Source organism: Cygnus olor, chromosome 1 (assembly GCF_009769625.2).
Source record: "Cygnus olor isolate bCygOlo1 chromosome 1, bCygOlo1.pri.v2, whole genome shotgun sequence".
NCBI classification, from domain to species: domain Eukaryota; kingdom Metazoa; phylum Chordata; class Aves; order Anseriformes; family Anatidae; genus Cygnus; species Cygnus olor.
This window is the reverse complement of record NC_049169.1, coordinates 56114657-56135767: the sequence shown is the minus strand read 5'-3', so window position 1 is coordinate 56135767 and position 21111 is coordinate 56114657. Positions and strand designations below refer to the sequence as shown.

At 53.0% G+C, this 21111-nt stretch overlaps 1 protein-coding gene across 3 annotated transcripts; it reads right to left on the bottom strand.

Annotated features, from left to right (window-relative positions):
* Positions 1–1394: 1394 nt before the first annotated feature.
* On the bottom strand, positions 1395–20810 carry MB (myoglobin). 3 transcript variants are annotated; one of them, XM_040544915.1, is made up of 3 exons: positions 19577–20810; positions 2970–3192; positions 1395–2269 (listed from the first exon to the last, which is right to left on the bottom strand). In XM_040544915.1, exons 2-3 carry the CDS (start codon positions 3120–3122, stop codon positions 2123–2125), a joined length of 300 nt encoding a protein of 99 aa, XP_040400849.1. In that variant the 5' UTR covers positions 3123–3192; positions 19577–20810; the 3' UTR covers positions 1395–2122. The 3 variants fall into 3 exon arrangements, with proteins under 3 accessions (XP_040400849.1, XP_040400850.1, XP_040400848.1); XM_040544916.1 differs by lacking the exon at positions 19577–20810 and adding an exon at positions 9708–11891; XM_040544914.1 differs by lacking the exon at positions 19577–20810 and adding an exon at positions 6761–6992.
* Positions 20811–21111: the final 301 nt, after the last annotated feature.

Genomic DNA, 21111 nt, shown 5'->3' with positions numbered 1-21111 from the left:
ACGTCAGGCCCCATGTCTGACCAGCACAAGTTTTAGGATGGTCCCTAGCAGATTGGCAGAGTGGATAAGGCAGACTGAGCAAAGGGTCAGTGCTCCCAAAGGCCCAACAAACATTCCGGGTACCAAATAACCAGTAGCTAGGCACAACATGTGTGCAAACCCTCCCTCCTCCACCATGCTGCCCTACATAAAAATATCTAGAGATGACTACAGTCCCGCTTGGACTGACAGAGGCAGCTGCCATAGCAGAGCTTTTAATCCCAAAGCAGAGCCTGTTGTCACTGGCAGGAAATCTTATTGTGTTGGACAGGCAATCCTAGACCTTAATTAAATAGGTTGCCCTTCCTGCGAAGCCAGACAGGCTAGACTGGAGTCAGGAGGAGCAAGTTGCTTAAGCCAGGGGCCACCTGGCTGTAACTTCATCTATGTGACACCGTATGCTTTTGTGACCCGCTCTGAAAGGTTGAAACCCCAAGCAAGCTCCCAGAGGTAAAGGGAGGATTTATAAAGAGCAAGAAATCAGAGATGCTCTGTTCTGGGAAGGAATTCATTCCTTCTCCTTTCAGAGACTGAAATTTTGTGGCCTTTGCCCTGACCAAAGACCCAGCGGATCATGCTGGTTCAGGATTGATTTTTAAGGGAGCTGGCAGCTCCTGCTCTGTCTCCAATGCATGCAGTCCAGCGGGGAATGCTTTGAACCAGACCCTGCTGGTAGCTCCTCATTTTGTGCACCTCATTTTTCTTTCTCATGCTTGCCCTCATGCTGTCTCTGTGAGATAAACCACATTACTTTCTCCATAGCAGAGAAGAGCAGCAGTGTCGACCCCATGCATTTCCCCCTAGCCAGGACCCAGCTGCTCACCTCTGTAGCATCCCATAATGCTAGGGAGACCAAAGCTTGGGTCTTAAGGGCACCCACTGCTGTGGGCAGCTTCCTCCCAGGCTAAGCAACTCTATTGCTTCTTATCTCCTGGAGAGAGCAATGCAGAGTGCTGTGGCTCGGATCTGAGGCTGCTTGTGTGTGCAACCTCCCCGTCATTAGCAGGACACAGCAACCGACTCCCTCCTGCACACAGAAAAAGGCAGAGCACGTAGGTGGCCAAGGCCACCCCCTCCACATCCCCTCCGCTCAGCAGCAGCCACGGCGTTGAGTCAGGGAGCGCTTCTCGTGCAGAACGAAGGATGCTGTTTTGGCACCTTGAAGTCCAGTAACCAGGTCGTGACCCCGTGGTGACACACAAGTGCCCAGGTCCCCCCATGCCACTCAAGTTGTGGGCTGGCACCGCAGCATCAGCGCTGGTGGCCGGGTACGTACGCAAAACACCTCCTCCACTTCCTCCATCTCCCCCACTTCTCGCTGGGGCTCCTACGGAGCAAGGAGCGAACACACGACGCCAGTGCGGGAATTTTTTATTTTCTGAGAAACGCATACTTTACTTCCCAGTGCAACACAACTTCACATGCATAGCAGCAGCTGCCAGAAACCTACGGATCACAGGGTGTACTACTCTTTATAGTTTTGCTAATGTGAGTTCAGCGAGTTGCCAAGCTGGCAGACCCCGGAGACTGACATGCTCCCACCCCCACGAAACAAGGTAACACCAGTGACGGCGCTGAAAGCTCTCCACCACAACCTGCTAACAGTCTCACCTGGAGGAGGAAAGGAACGTGGTGTCCCCACTTCCCACCCTGACATCCCTTTTGCACCACTTGAGTCATTCCTTCACCCTTCTGTTCACTGCACTCCTCAGTACACCCCTTGTTCCTCCACATCCCTTCATGTCCTGCCGTGACATTCTCCTCTCAGATGAGACTGGGTTTTGGGGAGGGGGGAAGAAAAAGGGCATAGGGATAGGCAGAAGCTGACAGATAACCCCTTATATTATTTTTCCTAAGAAAACAGATTATTTCTCTTGTATACGTGAAGCCAGGAAAGGACAACGGTTTATCATGGACATCACTCTGAGTGCCTCTGCTCTGCCTGTGGTGACTCTCGGCCTCTTGTCAAAGCATTCCCACACGTCTTGGATGGTCAATCATGAGATGTCCAAAACAGTGCTGGGGAAGCTTCTCTAAGATGCACGGCCAGGCCTCCGTCGTGGTGTCCCTCTGTGCGTATACGCTAACCCTGGAAACCGAACTCCTTGTACTTGCTGGCCATGTCATTTCGGAACAGCTCCAGGGCCTTCTTCATCGCAGCCTGGGAATCAGCCCCAAAGTCTGCAGAGTGCTTTTCAGCAATGACCTTGATAATAACTTCAGAAATGAACTGTGAGGAAGGAGAGAGAGAGAGAAAAAAAAAAAAGAAAAAAAAAAACAGAAGGGACGCTCAGGGTTTATTTTCGGAAAATCCAGACTAAGAAATAGGTTGCAGAGCCTGGAAATATCTCCGAGCTAATTCAGTAGCCCTTCCTGCAGTCTCTGGAGAGACACTGTGGTCTAGCATGCAAGGAGCCTGGGCTGGGCAGAAGAACTGGGCTCTGTTCCTAGCTCGGACACTGATCTGCTTTGTGACCTTGAGTAGACCATGGCCCTTCCCACTCTTTGCCTTGTCCATTCAGGCCCAAATTCATGCCTGTGTTTGTGCAACACTTAGTTTTGTGGGTCTTGGTCTCCAGTGGATTCTCCAGGGCTTACTCTAAAATTGTACATCCCTCGTGTCCAGCCACTGACAGTTCTTATGTCATGTAGTTTCCCAGGCATGCAGGGGCTGCATGGGCTGGTTTATTATTGTCAAGAGTGTCTCAGACTGCATATGGTGTTTGGAATGGGAAATCTAAACTTGGAGATTCACATACCATGAGCTGAGCCCTTTCTGTGCCTCTTTTTGCCTGTACACAGAGACCTTGGACTTGAGAGTTCACTGAAGTCCAACTAGACATCACTAACTAAAAGTGCAGCTCTCACGTAGCTGTCCTGCACACATTCATTACACATCAGACACCAAGATTCCCTGCCCTTTTGCATACCTCCAGATATTTGACAGGGATTTTGTGCTTTGTAGCATGGGTTTGAGCCAGGGGCTTCAACTCTGCTTCATGATTACCCTTCTGCTTCAGGATTTTGCCCAGCTGGGTGAGGACGGTAACTCCGTGTTTCTTCAGATCTTCAGAGCCCTTCATCTGATCAGGGGTCTTCAGGCCTTTGAACTTTTCAAAGCGATCCAAAGTCTCAGGGTGGTCCTGAAAGAGTCTGTGGACAGAAGCAGAGGGACTTGTGAGACTTGACAGAGCTGTCATCCAGAACAGAGCTGAGGTCCAGCTGCTCCAGGTGTATATGGACAGGAAAATGTATGATAACCTGCTTCCCCCCACAGAGAAAGCTCTTAGCTAGTCCCTGCTGGAAGCGGGTGCTTTCACCTGGCAATTGTGATGCTTTAGACCCTTTCCGAATTGTCACCATTCACAGTCATTCCATTTAGCGTGTATAGAAAGCCAGAAAAGCAGTTGACCCTATTCTAAATCTGTGTAGGTTGTTCTTCCTCTGGTAGGTTGTTCCACAGCCAGATGACATTCTGTGTGCAGAAGTTTCTTCTACCATCTGTTTTACCCAGGCTGTTTTTTATCATTAGCAAATGATAAAATGCCTCTTGTCTTTGGAGGGCAGAAGGTCCTGATGTACCTCTCTTTGAATATTGGATCTACTTTAATCCCATCCTTTTACACATGTCCTAAGGTGATCACCCCATCTCTTTTCCATTCCCTCTGGCTGAGACAGAGACACTGCCCTAACCATGTACAATTGGTATCCAAAAAAAAATCCCTTTTAAAATTATTATTATGTTTTATTTTTATAGCTGTTCTAACTCTTTGGCACCAGTCCCTGGGCTATGTCAACTGCATTAGGACAGAGACAAGGGCCAAGACTGGTCATGGCAATGAGAGCTGTGTTCTTGCATTCATCTGAAGGCAAAACAAAACCAAACAAAAACACCTGTCCTCCCTGGTTCACTTTCTCACCGAGGAGCTAGCCTGTATTTCCCCCAGCCTGTCTCCCTGCGAGGTACTGTAGACCCCAGACTCTCACCAGGACCCTCTTCCGAGCCCATCTCTGCAATGACCAGGAAAGAGGTCCCAGCCTCACGTCCCTCACTTTCAGGCTCGGGTGTGTTTGAACATCAGCTCAGTGGGAGACGTTACAGTGCCCCCACCCTGTGAACACAGGCAGAGGGTTTGAGTTTCTGCCCTTTTCTTGCATGCCCCAGCTCAGCGTGGTGCTGGCAGTGTGGCTCCTCCATCTGGAACCATGGCATCTATGAGAGTCCTTGGTAGCAAGTGGGTAAGAAGAGCACAGGGCATCAGGCATGCGGTGCCCTGCCATTCAGTGCTATACATAGGCACTCTGATCCCAAAATGGAAATGAAATCAGGAAGGCAGATAGGTGGCTAAAAGCCAGGCTAGTGCTGTCCCCCACTTCCTCCCTGCCGCATTTCCCAGGAGACAGGATGCTGACATCGCTGGCAACCAAACTGGTAGGAAAGTTCATTCTTTTCCCTGCCAGAGTCCTAGAGTCAGGGTGAAAGGGGGACGCAGGCTGTCCTGGTTATTAGGAGCAGTCTAATAATGAGGTGTTGAGAGACATCGGCTCCCTTGCACAAGTTTATTTTCAGGTATTATGCGCTCTGATGGGCATAACCCAACTAGCTGAAGCACCAGAAGGGCAGTGGCTCACATCCATGAAGTAGCTCACTCAGGCTGCCCACTGCAGGGTCTGGACCCTTGGCCCGGAGCTTGCAGCCACCAAACCAGCCTCCTCTCGCAGGACCGTGGTTACTCACTTGCTCTGCCCTTGGGAAGGTGCTGGTCCTGTGATTTCCTAGGGATTGGTCCCATCTGGAACCAAACATGCCTCCTATTAAGTGGCCATTTGGGTGAGGGCCAGACTCTCTGACATATCATGTAAGCATAGGTTAGGCTACATTAACAAATACCTCAGCCATATGCAAAACAGAAGCTGTCCTGCAGCAAAAAGCTTCTATAAATGAGTGACCAGACTTTGCCAACATTTCCCTTCAAACATCTCCTAAGGACTTCTGTACTCTACCAAGTGCTGAGCACAACACACGCCTTCTCTTTTTTTTCCTGTATCTTTCTATGACATGGGTTGTCTCTCACCCGGGGAGATGAGGTTGCCCTATGCAATGGGATGGAGTTATTTCTAAAAGCCTCCCTCCATCGTGTCTGGCTATGGCTGAATCATGTTTGCCAAAAGCAAGATACTCCCGAGACCCTTGAATATTCTTCCAAGGAATGTTTTGTTTGTTTGTTTGTTTCCTTTGGAAAACATCCACTTGGATCGGTATTTTCTAAACATATTCCAGGATATGTCATCTACCTAAGAAGCCTTTAACAAGGCAAAAGCAGGCACATTTCTAAACTAAGAGAAGCCTGCTGGGCTTCCCCTGCCTCTCCCCTCCCTCAGAAACCCCTTGAAGGAGCAAGAAATGACCTGCCAGTGTGCTGGCGAGCACCAAGTCACACGGGAGAGGAGTATCACCTTTAATGCCATGGATTGGCATTTAATGCCAATGCTCAGCCTTCAATACCTGGAGGAAAAGCAGTATTACCTGTGCAGTTTGGGAACTGCTTTTGTTGTCTTGTGGCACTTTCAGAGCCACCTCACAGAGGTGATCAGGTGGGGAGGGCTCAGCCTTCTGCTGCCCACCACCCCAGTATACCTGCTCTGGATCATATCAGCTGAACTGTTCAGAATAAATAAAACAGCCCCCTGGTTTGGCTCACTTTTGGAAAAGCTTTGAATGGACTGTGGATTTGACCATTGGTGTGGGGTCCTCCCTTTAGCTGTGCTTGAGATAAGAAACCCCCTGTGTGAGAGCCACATCCCCACTGCTGTCCACAGCGTCCGTACCCTCCTAGCATATGGTGCTGAGCACAAGCTGAGGGGACATCTGGAGAGGGTCTCCTTGACATCTCCAACCCTTCTGGTCTTTAAGGACAGGATAGGATACGATGCTGTTTCCCCCTCCACAGCCCTCAGACCCCTTGCAGGCTGCATTTCTGTGATTTGCTTGTTTCCCGGGGTGTTCCTCTCTCGGGGGATCAGGAGTGCAAGGACAGTGTAGGGACAGGGGTCCTCTCATATGGGGACATCACGAGCATGCCTTCTCTGACCTTGGAAGGAGGGAAGCACAGGGAAGGATGTGTCTCATTTGACACCCAGACCCCAAATTCATCAGCAGGGAATGGACAAGTTTTACTGCCTGGATTTCTGGGGGGTCTGGCCAAAAAGCAGGATGGGCAGGACTCTGCCAGGTGACATCAGGGTGGAGAGAGGGAAACACTCAGGTAATTTATAGTCAATTTTACTGAAATCAGAGATTTCAAGAGAATTGCCAGAGCTGATTTTCTTCCCCTCTCCATCCCCTCCTCCCCACACCATTGCTGCAGAGCACCTGAAGGCCCAGGACACACAGTTTGCTCCAGCATTTCTCACCGCAGTGCCTGGGCAGTGAGCATCGAAAGCAGAGCTTCACCTGCAGGTCAGGTAGAGGGAGCAACAAAGTGCCTCCATCCTTTGAAAGCAGCGCAGGCCTCCTCCTGCACTCACAGATGGAAAGACAGAATCACGGCCCCTTCACACAGTGAGCAACTTTTTAGCCAGAAACCATAGCCATGGAATGCCACCGCCCTACATTAAACGAAAACAGCCTGCTGAAATGCACACTGCTGAACACGAGTCCCCGTACGCAGCGTTCCTCAGTCTCTCAGCTTTGCTCTTAGGACCAACACTTCTTGCCTACCTCATCAAAACTGCATGCCCATGGCCGGCGAGGTCGGCCTCCACTTTCCCCCAGATGGTGAGGACGTGCTGCCATTCCTGGTCGCTGAGTCCCATGGTTCACTGGAGGCAGGGGAAGATGGGGGCAGACGGGTCCTGAGCGCTGCCTGCAGCAGTTGCCTTTCCCCAAAAGGGTGGCTGGAGAGCTCACCCGCGGGATTTATAGTCCCTCCTCACAGACCTACACCTGTTAATCGTCAGCTGGACATCTTGCTCTCTTTCAGGCTTGTCTAACCTAATCAGCCTCTCTCTTTTTTTCTAGGAAGCTATTTCGGGTCGGGTGGTATTGTGGGTGCTACTGATGGCATCATTTCTGCTTTTCGTATTGGACTGGCACACGTCCCACTCTCGACAGAAAGGGCACTGCCCAAACGCACTGCCAGGAGCCTGTCCCGGCTTCCCAAGGACAGGCGTCCAAAGATGTGGTGTCAAACTGTGCAGCGGGAGATTCCTGAAGAGCACTGTCATCCGCAAGGCCAGCCCGCCTCCCACGCCCCTGCCTGCCAAAGGCAGGGAGAAGCAAGGCCGGGATGGCTGGTAGCATTGCTCCTCCCCTCCAGAGGCCTCTCCTTTCCCCTGCAGGGGTTGAGGTCTCTCATGCCAAGTATCAGCATCAGGAGGAAAAGCCACCACGAGCCACCGTGGATATGATTTTGGACACCTCCCAGTCTATCTCCTCAGCCTCCCTCAGGACCGATAGCAGCCAGGCATGCCAGCAGGATGATTAATCCCTTCCAAGGGGTGAGTGCAGTCAGAGCACGGCCCGATAGCGAAGCCCAGCCAGCAGCACTGCCCAGATGTGCAGCACCCTGCGGCCTTTCCTAAGGGTAGGAAGGGTGGCCAGAGGCAGGTGGAGGTGTCGGCTGGCCTCCAAACCCAGAGGCAGGAGAATTTCTCCCACTGTGCTTAGCAAGTGCCTGTCAGCCAAGCCAACCTGCAGTTCTCTGCTTCTCTCCTCTATGCACCAGTTTGCCTCACATCCAAAAACCTGCCTCCTAAACTCTTCCAGGCCAAGATTTCATCCTGATTTCCCCATGCAAACACCAGGGCACTATCAGTTACCCAAACTAGGCTGAAGTGATGGAGGAGCGCTTGGGAGCCCTCCAGCAGAGATCACATCCCCGCAGCCTCGCTCCTCAAGTCCTTATCACACTAAACAAGCATTTGCGCCGCCCCATGCTCAGCCTTGGGTAGGATCCTGAATGCTGACCTTACAGGCTTACATGCACTTCAGACGCGAGAGAAATGTGTGCTCCTGGTACACGAGAGGCAGCTGCTTATGCACTGAGCTCTGTTGTATTCCCCGTGCTGAAACTGCTCAGTCGCCATAATAACCTCATTTGAGTTTGGTTGACTCTTGTCGCTCTGTAGCTATCCCCAGGGCCGTGAAGCCAACAGTCTCCGTACAGACATTAACAGTGAATGGACAGAGGCCTTAAAAAGGGCAGGGGAGCCCATATTGGTTTTTCCACAAGTGAAACGGCAATGAAATGAAATCGTAAGCTCTTCCCCGCGGAGCATAAATAAATACAGCTTGCAAAGTGACTACAAGCCTTACAGCAGCCGTGCGGATGCAGCACGTGCCTCAGCCCTCTGCTCATCCCCTAGGGCAAGGCCTACAGCTGGCACCACCATCCAGGCAAACGCCAAGTGCCGAGAGCCGACGTCGGCCGTCACCTTCACATGGGCAATCGGGTGGCCTTTTCATATGGCCATGCCACACCTGCGTGCCCGTGTTCGTACATAAAGCGCTCTTGTTAAACGAGCATTAAATCGTTAATATTTGGGGGCGCAGTGAAGCGAAGCACCAGCAGCCGACGTGCCACCATCACCAGGGGTCTCGCAATGCTCTGGCTGTGCTGTGAGGTCCGCAAAGGGGACGATGGCGATGACCAGGCCCAGACCCCAAAACCCCGCGGTGCTGCTGGGGGAGCCCCCGGTCGCGCTGCAGCAGCCCGGAGCTGTCGGCCAGGGCTTGCTACCATCTAGTGGCCACGGGCGACAGAGCCACGCGGAGGGGAGGCCACATCCCTGTCCCCATGCAGGATCCACAGGCTGGAGGGGGCCTGTTGCCTTTCCTAGGGGCTGCAGGGGCTGGTGTCTATCCAAAAGGTGCTTAGCAAAGGATCCCCCCTCCCTAAAGGGCAGGGGAAGAGTCTTTTCTGGCAAAACACCTCCTTCTTGACGGACGGCAAACCTTGCCATAGGTATCAGTGAATTTAGACCATGCAGCATCCCTGCAAAGGGAAAAGCTGCTTATTTCCCCTTTTGTGAGCAATCAGAGAGGTTCAGCCCCTGGGACAGCCAGGGGAAGAACGAGGTCTGGCTGCAGGGCACGGCGCTAGGAGCAGCAGCCGGTGCCAGTTCCTAACACAGGGCACAGGGAGGGTCGGAGTACCCTGGCGGGAATTGCACGCTGGCAGCAGGGAGGCACCAGTTCCCAGTCTTTTTGGCCAAATTCAGTTTTTCTTAGAGTATCACTGTTGCAGAGAGAGAGAGAAAGCCAGCCGCGGCCTGTAAAACGAATGCCAGAGAGCCCAGCAGTCCCCCACGCTGCCTTGGCAGGTAATGTAGCAATGCTGCAATAATTTCCAGCTCTGTCTTCTCTGCAGCCAGGGCTGCTGCAAGGAGGGAAATGCATGCCTGAGAGACAGGCACTGGTAAGAATCATAGTGACGGTTATTTTCATTTTAAATACGTTTATGAAATGCACTTTCCAGCGGGAGGGAGAGAAGGATGCTCCAAAACCATTCAATTTTAACACCCCAGACCATCTGTGTTTGCACAGCAAAACAACTCAGAGAGGTGAACAGGGTTTTTTTTTGACAGCCCCCCCCCCCCCCTTTTTTTTTTTTTTTCCTTTTCAATGAACCTTTTCCCCATGACATAATTAAAAATAAAAACCCCACCTGGGAGCAGGGGACGGCTTGGGATGACGGCCACAGCCCCGGCCGTGCCATGCCCCTGCGCTGCACAACGCGCAGCCTGATGCCAGCCTGGCACGTGCTGCTCTGCCAGGGGAGAGGTCGGGGGGAGGCTGGCACGCCGAAGAAGCCAGGTGCGTTATGTAACTCCCAACTACATAATTAGGTATTGCATAATGCTGGGGAAAAGGCCCTCTGCAGCCCAGCTTCGGTTTCTATGGCATTTTGCTGATACATGGCTTCTTCTAGGACGGTGCGCCTGCGCTTTGCTTTCGGAGCCTGCGGCGCAGGCTGTGCAGACAGACGGACGGACGGACAGACAGGTGGGATACTGCACTCCCAGCAGCACTAGCCAGAGAGAGAAGAGCAATAGCAAATCCTATAGACATAGCAAGGCAATAGCATTGTTTGTTTTATTTTCAGGATCAGAAGGCTGTCAAAGAAGGGCGCTGCATGCATTGCATGTCCTCTGCCTCTTGCAGGAGACCTGGTGGGGGCTGACTGGTGCTGGCAGCAGCCAAATCCCTTCCAGGCTCTCTCCTCTCTGCCCCTCGCCCTTAAGCCCTATTCTTAGCAGTGCCTCCAGGCAGGGCTCCTGCACACTGATGGATTTCAGCAGCTGGGAGGTGACCCCAGCGCCTGCTTGAAAGGAAGAGGAATGATTAGGAGGAGATGGCAGCACAGGGGCAAGGTTTGGGCTGTAGGTTTGCAGAGCTGTGCTGTGCATGGAGCATCTCAATATGGGGTCAGGCCCTGTACCACCAAGTCAGAGGGCGCTTTACCTTCACTTCAGTACAGGCAGGATCTGACCTCTGGTGACTATCAGACAGGCAACTGCATGACACAGTCATTTTCTGTCCTCAGAGGGAGCGCAGGGTGGCACAGAGCCATGGCACGACTGATCCACAGCTCCCATGCCCTCACCTGGGCAGCTGGGCAGTGCCTGGATGAACCACTGAGCTGGGCTAAGTGGGGTGCTCATTGCAGGCTGGCACTTGGATCTGGTGGAAGAGCGAGCAGGAAGGCAGCAGGGCAGTCCAGGACCAGAATATTTGGGCTGCGAAGTAGGAGCCAACAGTGGAAGCTACTTCTGCTCCTGTGGAGCTGCAAGGCTCTCCTTTGGGGCTGGGATACCAGAGTCCAAAAGGGCTGAGGATGTATGTGGGAAAATGCAGGTGCCATTAAAGGAAGGAGGAGGAGGATTAGAAGGCAACAAGCAGCTTGTAAAGCATTGCCTGTTCCGGGAGCAAAGGGAAGAAATGTTTTTTTAGGTAAGAGCATGGGTTATACCAGCAGGAGCCAGGAGACCTCTAGGAATCAGGTGGATTAAAACTCATAACACCATAGTGACACCCAGGGATTTCTGCACTATGTACAGAAATAATAAAGCAAGAGGGGAATTCCTCCCTCGCTCCTCTCTACCGACACTCAACACCATACTGGCAGCTACAGCCCGCTGAGGGACAGCTGGAAAGGGGCAAGGGCCAGAAAACATGTGCGAGGGCACCTTGCAGGGTGCCTCACTTTGCAAGAGGGCTCAGGCACCTGCAAATGAGCGAAATGGTGAAAACTTCCAACGCCAGAGCTGCCTCTTGAGGTAGGGGAACTAACCAGGATACAGCATAGATTGTGGGAGGAATCAGACCCACTTATTCATTCCCCTTGCTTCTAATCCCCTGAGCACGGCGCTTCTGCAAGATGAGAGCCCATGGGGAGGTCCAGATGCACGTTTTTGTGCTGATGCTTGCACTTGCCTTTTAATGAGCCCTTGCTTCCAGCTGCCCTTGGCCACTTCCAAAGTTTGTGCCCCATTCTGCATTATCACTCCCACATGAGGAGAGCGACCACAAGATCTTTTTCTCCTTCTTGGGAAGAGCACCCACGTAAGCAGTCCCTAATCCAGCAGTGCTTTCTGCGATCCAGTGCTCTTACAGGGGGGAACCGCTCCCTCTGCAGAAAATCCTGGGCAAAAAAATTAAATGTTTTCTTCAAGCAGATCAACACCTGGTGGCAGTGAACACCCTGAGCACAGCACTGGTGGCCTGGCTGCAGGAGCAGGGCATTTATGACTGGATTTGGGATGGGCTTTGTTCTGCAGCTTCTTCCTGTTACTGTCATTCTTGCAGTTTCACCTGTCTTCATTTCCTGCAGATCTTTTGATTTTTAGTGTCCACAGAGGGGCTTGGTACTGACCACAAGCCTTGCCCAACCAACCAAGCACTAAAGCATCTCACCCGTGCTGAGCAGCCTGGTCCCGTGGTCGTGGTGTAACACAGCATCCCTGTGAAATGCTCAGTCTGCTGAGACAGTTCGGCTCTTTGGGGTCACAGGTGGGTGTCCCAGGCTTTTGGAAAGCTCACCTCTAAACATCTTACACACACACAGGATCAGTGGACAGCTAGAAGCTCATCTTGCCTCTTCCCCCAACAGCATCCAGAGGCAGAGGCAGAGTGTAAGGAGCGGGAACAGCCCTACTCTATCACAGCAACCCGAGACTAAGGGATTTCCCAGGGCCGTATTTGCATCCCTGTGTTCAACAGCCTTAGGCAGAATTCTCCATGGGTTCATAATTTTTTAATCCTCTTATATGTGCTCCCCCAAAACGTATTTCAGACGTGGTTGCAGCCCTACTGGGAGAAGATGTTAAAAAAACCACCAGAGACTTGGTGACTCTGCAACAGATTAGCCAATGCGTAAACCCCAAAATTTGCTACTCGCTTTCCAACCCTTCACAAACAGTTTCAAGGCATGCCCATTTCAAAAGCAATAATGAAAATGGAAAGAGAAAAAAAAAAAAAAAAAGAAAGAAAAAGAAAAGAAAGAGAAAAAGAAAAGAGAAAAAGGAAAAGAAAGAGAAAAAGAAAGAACAGTACCAGGCAAAGTTCCCCATCTTTCCCCATCTTTCCCCATCTTTTGTGCCTTTTTAATTGCAGGTTCCCCAGGCACCAGGCTTTTGTTTTTCATCATTCTCCTTCATCCACATGCCCTGGTGCTGGAGACTCAGCTGATCGGATCCAGCTAGTCTGCAGCAGGATCTGCCCGGAAATTGCTTATCGAAGCCTAGGTCCTTTTCATTCCTTCCCCGTTGGGTGCAGCAGAGGTCTCGCCAGACATGGCAGCTCTCTGCTCCAAGGCAATCCATGCTCCTCTGGGTTTGGCACTGGCATCTTCCGAGGCTTTCTGGTGAATCCAGGAGTTCTGGAGAGCCAGCACATCCCACCAGCCCACCGCAGCCTGCAATAAAGCCATCGGGGGCTGAGGGCTGCTCACCATGCAGGGGAATGTCCACAAGAGGGAGAGTTGGTGCCAGCCTCGGCCCTGATATCACGGAATCGGCACTTGGCCTCCTGATCGTAGGAGAGCCATTCCTCATGCTTCATTTCCCCAAGCAGAAGTACTTCCTTCCCCTGACAATTAGACTTTCCACATCGTTTTCCCTCCTCCTCTCTCTCCAGCCGAACAGTATTTTGTCTTGCTTGCGTGGGACGTGCCGCAGGACCACGACACGCCGGCACTAGACGGTGTTATTGGAAAGGTGCTGTGATTGCGGTGGTTCCTCTGCCCTCACTGCTGCTCTGCTCCTCTTCCCGTTCCTAGCAGCCATCCCTGCTGGGATCTGCGCTCGCCAGTCCTCAGATGCCACCAGGACATGGGATTTTCAGTCCATTTTCCAAAAATAGTTGATGGCTACCAGCAACAAGGGCCTAGAGGTCTTGGGACTTCTGCAGGACAAAGCATACAAGGAGGAAGCCCCAGAAGACACCAGTGATGCGGCAATGATGCAGGAGGGATGGAGCAGGAGGGGTGAAGCCAAGACACCCAATGGCCAGAAGTTGTTCCCACATACACACTGATTTGTCTTCCTGGATCCAGGCCCGTGTATGCAGCCACATCCAAAGAGAGAGGGAGCAAGCACCAAGATCACAAGAAATTCACAGTAATGTGAAATTTATTGTACAGCGGCTTATTTTCCAGGGGAAAAAAAGAAAAAAAGGGCAAGAAAACCAGCAGGGAGCTGATGTGGGAAACTCCAGAGTCCTGGAAGCCACTGTATGGTTTGGAGCTGGTGGGATTTTTTTTTATCAGGTTCCCCTGTGGTCCATAAACATTTCGGAAGGCAGCATCAGCTTTATCTATAAGGAGCCCAAGCAGCAAGTGATCCCTTTTTGGAGCTGTTCTTATCTTCTCTTCATTTGTTTTTTTCCAAAAGCTATCCTGGTCAAACATTCATGTTTAGGAATATTTTGTGGTCTCAACCTCAGATCAAGTAGAACAGTCATTTTCTCTCTCCCCTCGTTGCTCCTCCACGTGTGTTTTTCTCCTGGTTTCGTTGCCTTGCCCTTTTGATCTTTTCTCCCCACCTCTCTAGTAACGACTGGAGCTCTGAGGAAGAGTCAGAGCACAGTGAAGCACCCCCACAAACCAACAGCGAGGACATGAACTGGTGGCCGACCACGTGCGGTAGGGATGTGCTCCTCTCCCCTGCACTGTGCAGCCCGTCCCGGGGTGAACCTCCAGCCTGAAGGGTCAGTCCCCCATCCAACTCCTTTTTTTCCCTGCTCCATCCAGCAGGAGGTTCGTGAGACCTTTTCCCCACAGCAGCCTCTGCAGTTGGTGGTCTCCTTAGTGCTGGTGCAGCGCAAGCACCAGCAAACTCATCCCAACAACTCCACGAACAGCGTCCCTAAGCCACCAGCTCTGAAACCTTTCAAGATATGTTTCAAGGAGTTTGGCTAGGGATTTAGCAGAAACTTCTAATGCAGCTTCCAGCATTCCTGGGGCTCCTAACCTGCAAGTTTGGAAAACATGTCCAGAGAGACGTCAGACAGGACCAAGTAGATCCATAAGACCCACGTGGCCAGCACCACCACGAAGCCCCCAAGCGTGGCTCCCAGCCCTTTGCTTGTTGCGACGTGGTGGCAGCAGCCACCGGTTCTTCTGCAAGCACACAGGAGAAAATCAGCTCCGGAGGAGAAAGGGACAAAGCAGGGGAGCTGCTGGCAGAGAGGCAATGCCAAGCAGAGCTGGCTGGGTCTCTGGGGAGAGCCTGAGGAGAAAAGCTATGGGTGCACCCAACGCACTCCTTGGCATGGCTGAGACAGGAAAGCGAGCTTATTTACAGAACAGCCGGCGGATGTGTGCCTAGCATACGCAGGATAAGAAAAATGAAAGCACCTGCTGCTAAGACAAAGTTATCGTATGTTGAGTGGCATGGTTTCATATTATACAATTACTTCATACAGATTAGGGTAGAAATAATTTTTAAAAGGTTGTGCTCTGAGGCGGAGCTCCCCTGGCACCACATTGAGGTCCATGTGGAAGCTCGCACTCATAGAGGCTCCCAAAACCAAATCCCCAAACTTCAGAGCATTTTCCCTAGCAGCTCAGCTACCCGCCATGCCCTTTGAAGTAAAATTTTAATTTAAATCCTTGTCCTCCTTTCTTACCTTTAGTGTCTCTCCCATTATCCATGCAGCCACGAGTTCCACGACTGCTCACCCTGTCAGTCTGTGACCACTCCTGCTCCGTCTCTCCCCGCACACCGCCGAGTGCCCAGTTTCACCAGTTGCCATCCCAGTGCCTCTCCCACCCAGCTGGGGGCAAAGGGACCCCCCCGTTGTGCCACCAGGATGTTGGCTGGTTGCTCACTGCCTGCCCACACCTCTCATTTAGGGAGCAGACAAAGGGGTCAGGGGGGTTTGGGCTTGCCAGGAGCCAAAAAGAAATATTTTCAGGCTGAATGAGATTGACACCAATGTTTTATTTTGCTCTCTCTATTTTTTTTTCCACCTATGAACTCACAAGCAAACCAGAAGCCGTGGTTTTTGCCATGTCTGCTCAGGAGTGAAATTACAACAGCAGCAAATGCTTTACAAGTGCCTCAGTGAAGTATGAAACTTGCTCCTTCCTTTCTATCTTTGCCCACGCATGCATGTATCAGCCTCCCCCCACCTCTGCCAGAGCATGACTTCAGGCGCCCTGGCGGCAGAAAAGCATTAACCCACATTTGCCCCAGACCTTCATCATTTTCCACAGCTGCGTGGACCAGGGCTCTGCCACAGGGATGCTCTGGCAGCGTCCCAGTTGTACCCATGTCGGGGGGACCTGGATGGGGATCGACGGCTCCTCGTGGCCTGACACCACACAGGGTCCGCGGGGCGAGGTCCGGCCGGGGACACAGCGCTGAGCAGCCCGGCCACGTAGGGCTGAAGCCTTTTCCCTCACCGCCGTGCACACAGCTGCGATATCCCAGCACATCCTGGCTTAGAAACTGATGGAGATGATTGTCACAGCGAGGGACCCAGGGAAGGAAAGAAGAGAGGGCATTTTGTGAAGGCTAGCTACCCACACCAGCTCCGCAGACGTGGTTTGCTCGCCACCCGTGTAGTCACGCCATGCTTAGGCAACCAAATACTGACTTCTTGTTCATAAATAGTAAATAAATAAATAAATAACATTTGAAACAAAACAATCTAATTACAGAAAAAATATTTAGCTTGAAACGAGCAGACAGTCATTCAAAACCACTTTCTGACATGACAGATGATCTGAGAGGAGCCGCGCCGCGGGCATTGTACGCTCCTCAAACCCGATTTAAAAATACACGGCGTGGCAGCAAAAATAGACACGACCCTCAGCGCAAACATCGCCGCTCAGACAAACATCTCCTGTAAAACGCCGTCGGGGATCTGGGTGGCAGCCGGCCCAGGGGACAGCGTCCCCAACTCTGTGATGGACCTGTGCGAACGGCACCGCAACAGCACCCACTGGCGGGGCTGGGGAATTCGATAACTGAGCAACGCAGCATCTCCTCAGGTCATCCTGATGTTGAACGACCCCCACGTTTTGATATCAGAAATAGGTAAAACCACAGTGATGGCAATGAAAACGTGAATGTGAATGGCTCCTTGCAGAAGTGATCTCCGGAGCACAAATATTGCTGAAGCCGACTTCCAGCGCGAGGTACTAGCTGTGATTCTTCAGATGGAGGTGAGGAGCAGGAGGCACCGTGTGGGGTTGTGGGCAGGAGGTGATGTCCCCAAACGGAGCCCACAGCTGGTCACCCATCAGCCCTTCCAGCAGAGGGGACCCAGGTGCCTCCCCAGTGCCACCCTGCCATGCTACACCATCCCTGCATCTTTCAGTCACCTTTTGACTCTACTCTCAGTGTTAGGACCATGCTGGCAGCCCTTCAGGCCTCCAGATTTCCCACCTGAGGGCTTGTTCTGTTTGCACGAAGCAGCTGTGACCAGGCCACCAGCAGCCAGGTCTTAGCCCTGTTCCTCAGGTCCTGGGCTTGCCGCTCTTTGCTAGTCGGTGACTCTTGTAAGGCTGAAGAGGAGAAGCAGGTCCTGTTCCCAGTATCACCACAGGCCCCCAGCGATGTGGCACAGCTCTGGCTCTGGAAATGGCCATCCTGCACCTGGAGAGCCAGGAGATCCTGGGATACCGCAGCCCCAGGCACCTTACCATGGTGTGGAGAGATGAGGGCTGATAACACCAAGCTCTGGGACATTTCCAAACTATTTGCAAACTATTAAAGAAGAGACTATTCAAATACCACCAAAATCTCCTGCCTTTGTGCTGCTCCTACCTCAGATCACCAGGTCTTCCCACACCCCATCGTTCCCATGGGTCATTCCTTTGGGCACACTCACAGTGTGCACTTTCTCTGGCTTGGACTGTGAAATAACCTTTAAAAGTACGTCTGGAGTGAAGTCAGGGCCAGAACGAAGCTGATGGAAACACCGCTGATGGCTCTGGGCATGACAGGACTGTGTCCCGTGGGGACAGCCTGGCTGCTGGAGGGTGCACGTGAAGGGTTGGCAAGGACAGCTCCCGCTCTGCAGCCCCAGGCAGTCAGGGCAATGTAGCAGAGCTCCGTGCTTGGGAAATGGCCGTGGGCAGTGCACAAGAGAGGAGATTCACCCCTCCCCTCTGCTGTCCCCACACCAAATGCCTTGTATTTTGGGCAGGGGTGCTCAGAGCGGGGTAATTGAGAACTACATGGCCCCAGGGGAGCTGTGCAGCTGTAGCCACAGGGAGGCAAGGGGGTGGCTGCACGTGGTCATCAATCCGAGAGGAGCCCAGGCACACCATGGGCACGCAGCCCGTTGGCCGTGGTGGTGTCTTTAAGGATGCTGGCACCCTGCTTCCTCCCTACCTTTGGGGCCTCTCAGGATCCCCGCTAAAAGCACAAGGGCACACAAAGCCGCAGGAATCCACACAAGGGCACTGTGTGGACAATAAGCCTCTCTCCTCTTCTGAAGGAAACCCAAGTGTAGGCCCACCATGCACCTGCCCACCTTCAAGTCCCTGCTGCCTCGCAGGGACAACCTGGCTCTGCACCATGGCTGCTTAGGACCGTCCCCAGGTGCCATCAGTGGGGAGAGACCTGCAGGCAGGAACAGCCAAAATCCCATCAGGGTGGGAAGTGAATCATCAAAACCTCTCCCACAGCCCTTCTCCTCGATGGGAGGCAGCGAAGAGGACGTGGGGATGCTCCGTGAAAAGCCTCCATCAGGGGCTTGCAAGCAGGACGTGGAGGCACACACACCCCGCTCACCAAGAGTGGGGAAGGTTCCAGAGCGTTCATTTATTTTTCTAAAAGTGGTTTTGTTGCCCACTTGGTGGGGAAGGGGGTTGATTGTCTTTTTTTGCCATTAAGAGAGCCCGGGGGAGGCCTGCCTGCCGCTCACCCCCAGCCGCAACGAAAACCTTCCAAATGTTTCCCCCCCTGAAACGAGAAACATTTAGAAGTGTGGGCACAGAATGAAAAACAGCGAAGAAAGCTCTCTGTGTGCCAGTGGGTGATTCACCGCTGTTGGGAGAAACCCTCCCCGCTCCCCGCTGCAGGGGAATGTCCCCCTGAGACCCCCTGCCCCGGGGGCTGGTGGTGATGCACAGGGAGCGCTGCCTGGGGGCTGGGGAAGGCTCTCGTGGCTCTTTGTGTGGGGTTTGTGTCCCACGTGGCACAAAGACACCCAGGAGAGCTTCCCCCAGCCCCACAGCACTCGGGCAGTGAGGACTGGCAGGACAGTTCCCCAGGCTGGGGGTGGTGGTGGGTCCCAACCCCAGGACCTGCACCAGGGCTGCGCATCGCTCAGTTTGGCCCCCTGGACACCTCCAGGCTCCTCTCCCCAGCACCACTCGTGCCATGGCATTAACAGCCCGGTGCCTCCCACCGCCTGAAGGAATAGGGATGGGATCAGGCCAGGTTTTCCCTTTCCTCCCCCGGGGCAAGCAGAAAGCCCCCAGCCCCAAGCGCTGCAGCAGCCCTTCGCTCTCGCCAACATGAGCCTGGCCAAAACCACGAGCTATTTCTGGAGAGCGCCGTCCCCGCCAGCAACGGCAGCACAAACGGGGTGCACCGAAGGGGAAAAGCAAAGCCCTGGTGTTTGCACCACGCGGCGAGGTTTCCCAGCCTGCGGGCCGGGGAGGACGGGGGCACCCTTGGCAAATAACGGAGGAGGGCAGTGCTCCGCGGCACGAGGGCTCCGGCTGAGCGCGAAGGCTATTTTAGCAGCGATGGAAACACGCAGGGGCTGCTGCTGCTGCTGCTGCTGCAGGGCTCCGTGAAATTGGTGATTTCTGAGCCGAGTTCAGCTGGAGAGCGCTGCTGCTATAAAAAGCAAAGTGACTTTGCGCTTCGACGCTTCCTCCCGACACACACACACACACACACACACACACACACAAAGTGATTTGTGATTCAAAAGACGAGGAATTTATCATCAAAAAGAGCCGGGGCAGAGCTTGGTGTTTACACATGGAAGAACAAGACAGGCACCGAGAGCAGATGTATTTATATCCATCCATTAATAAAGAAAAAAAAAAAGCCAAGTCAACCATACCTTTGTGCTAAAGTTAGAGCACGGCACTCGGCATGTCCTTAAAAAGGCAAGAAAGTTTCCGCAAAGTGGGACAGCTGCTCCGGGTGCCGGCCCCGCAGGGCTCCTCGCCCGCCCGCAGGCTGCAGCGAGGGAGCCGAGCACCGAGGGGCTTCTTCCCTCTGCTGCAAGGAACCAGGCGAGGGCTCGCTGGCTGCAGCACGCCAAGGCCAGGCTGCAAAGGAGGGCTCCGTTTGTGGGGCTGCCTCCACCAAGCAGCAGAAAAAGGACCGGCAGCGCTCCAGGGCTGGGGGCTGGAGGGTCGCTGCGAGCCCAGGGCGAAGGCCTGGAGCCGGAGCCAGGACCGCGGGTGGTTCACCCGCAGTGAAGGTCGAGGGCTGGCCAGCCTGAGTCACTGGAGCTCCCGGAGCAGGATGACATTTAGGAATTCTTCGGCAATAACTCATCGCAGCGAGTCCCTCAGTCCATGCATGGGGCTGGAGTTTTTCTCGCCTCGAGTCCCGAACGCCAGGGTGTGTTACAACCCTAGGAAAGTCAGATCTTTGCGCCTTGTAAGGTGCTTCCAGAGAGCAGTTAATTATCCTTCTTTTGGGGGAATAAACAGATAGCTCTTTTTATAAGGACAGAAAGGAAGCGTGCAAGTAACCCTCCCTCCCACAGCAGCTGCTAAGGTCTCCCATCAGAGGGATGCTCGGGCTCTCAACCCCGAGGCAGTGCAGGCAACAGGAGGCCAGCAGCAGACCCACCGAGCACAGGTCAGCCCTGCCGCTGGCCTGGGGATCAGGGCTCCTCCCTGGGCATTAGGATTTTGGGCTTAAATCTTTTCACTGAGCAATCTTGTGACCGCCGGGACCGCGGTACCTCCAGCCTTTGCAGACGCTGCCCACGCACGTGAAAACGCACGCTTCGGCTTGCGCTCAGCCAAAACTGCCTCGTGAATCATCTATTATTTATTGTTATTTACACTTGCAGAAGGGAAACGCTTTAAACGGGCAGCACTCCTTTCCTCAACCAACCTGCAGTCTGTTCAAAGAACCGGTGTCAGCCTCCTTGGGCGAGCTCCGTTCCCAATAAGCCCGCCTTGAGCAATGCGACACCTTTAAGGACTTATTAGTCGATTCCAGGATCAGCCATTTTATTGCTTTGCCTTGAAATGAAGGTACGCTGAGACCTGCAATGCCTTTACTTCACTTTTTAAGATCACCCCTGCCTTACACCTTTGTCCCAGCACAGAGGGGCTTCGTTTCGAGACCTCTCCCAGCTCCCCCGACGCAGAGTCCCTGAACCAGCTCCTTCATGACAATTACCCAGCCCTGACTTCCAGGCGTCTAATTTTAGCAGTTACTGTTGAACATCCTCTCGAGTTATTGTTAGAACGAAATGAGCATCATCTGACAGGAACACATTGCAGCTCCTCGGTAAACACCAAGGAGGAATGCTTAAGGAGCGCGCGCCTCCCCGCAGCGTTACCCACAGTCCTGCCACCCGGGGGCATGCGTTATCCCCTTCCCTTTGCGCCTGGTGTCTCGCATCTCCAA

What these genes read in the sequence shown, in the direction of transcription:
- MB (XM_040544914.1), bottom strand. Translation starts at nt 6,855, where the DNA reads ATGGGACTCAGCGACCAGGAATGGCAGCACGTCCTCACCATCTGGGGG. An exon ending in GGGCATGCAGTTTTGATGAG is followed by an intron (nt 3,193 to 6,760) that starts GTAGGCAAGAAG and finishes TTCTGTCCACAG; the next exon opens with ACTCTTTCAGGACCACCCTG. An exon ending in TCCCTGTCAAATATCTGGAG is followed by an intron (nt 2,270 to 2,969) that starts GTATGCAAAAGG and finishes CCTTCCTCACAG; the next exon opens with TTCATTTCTGAAGTTATTAT.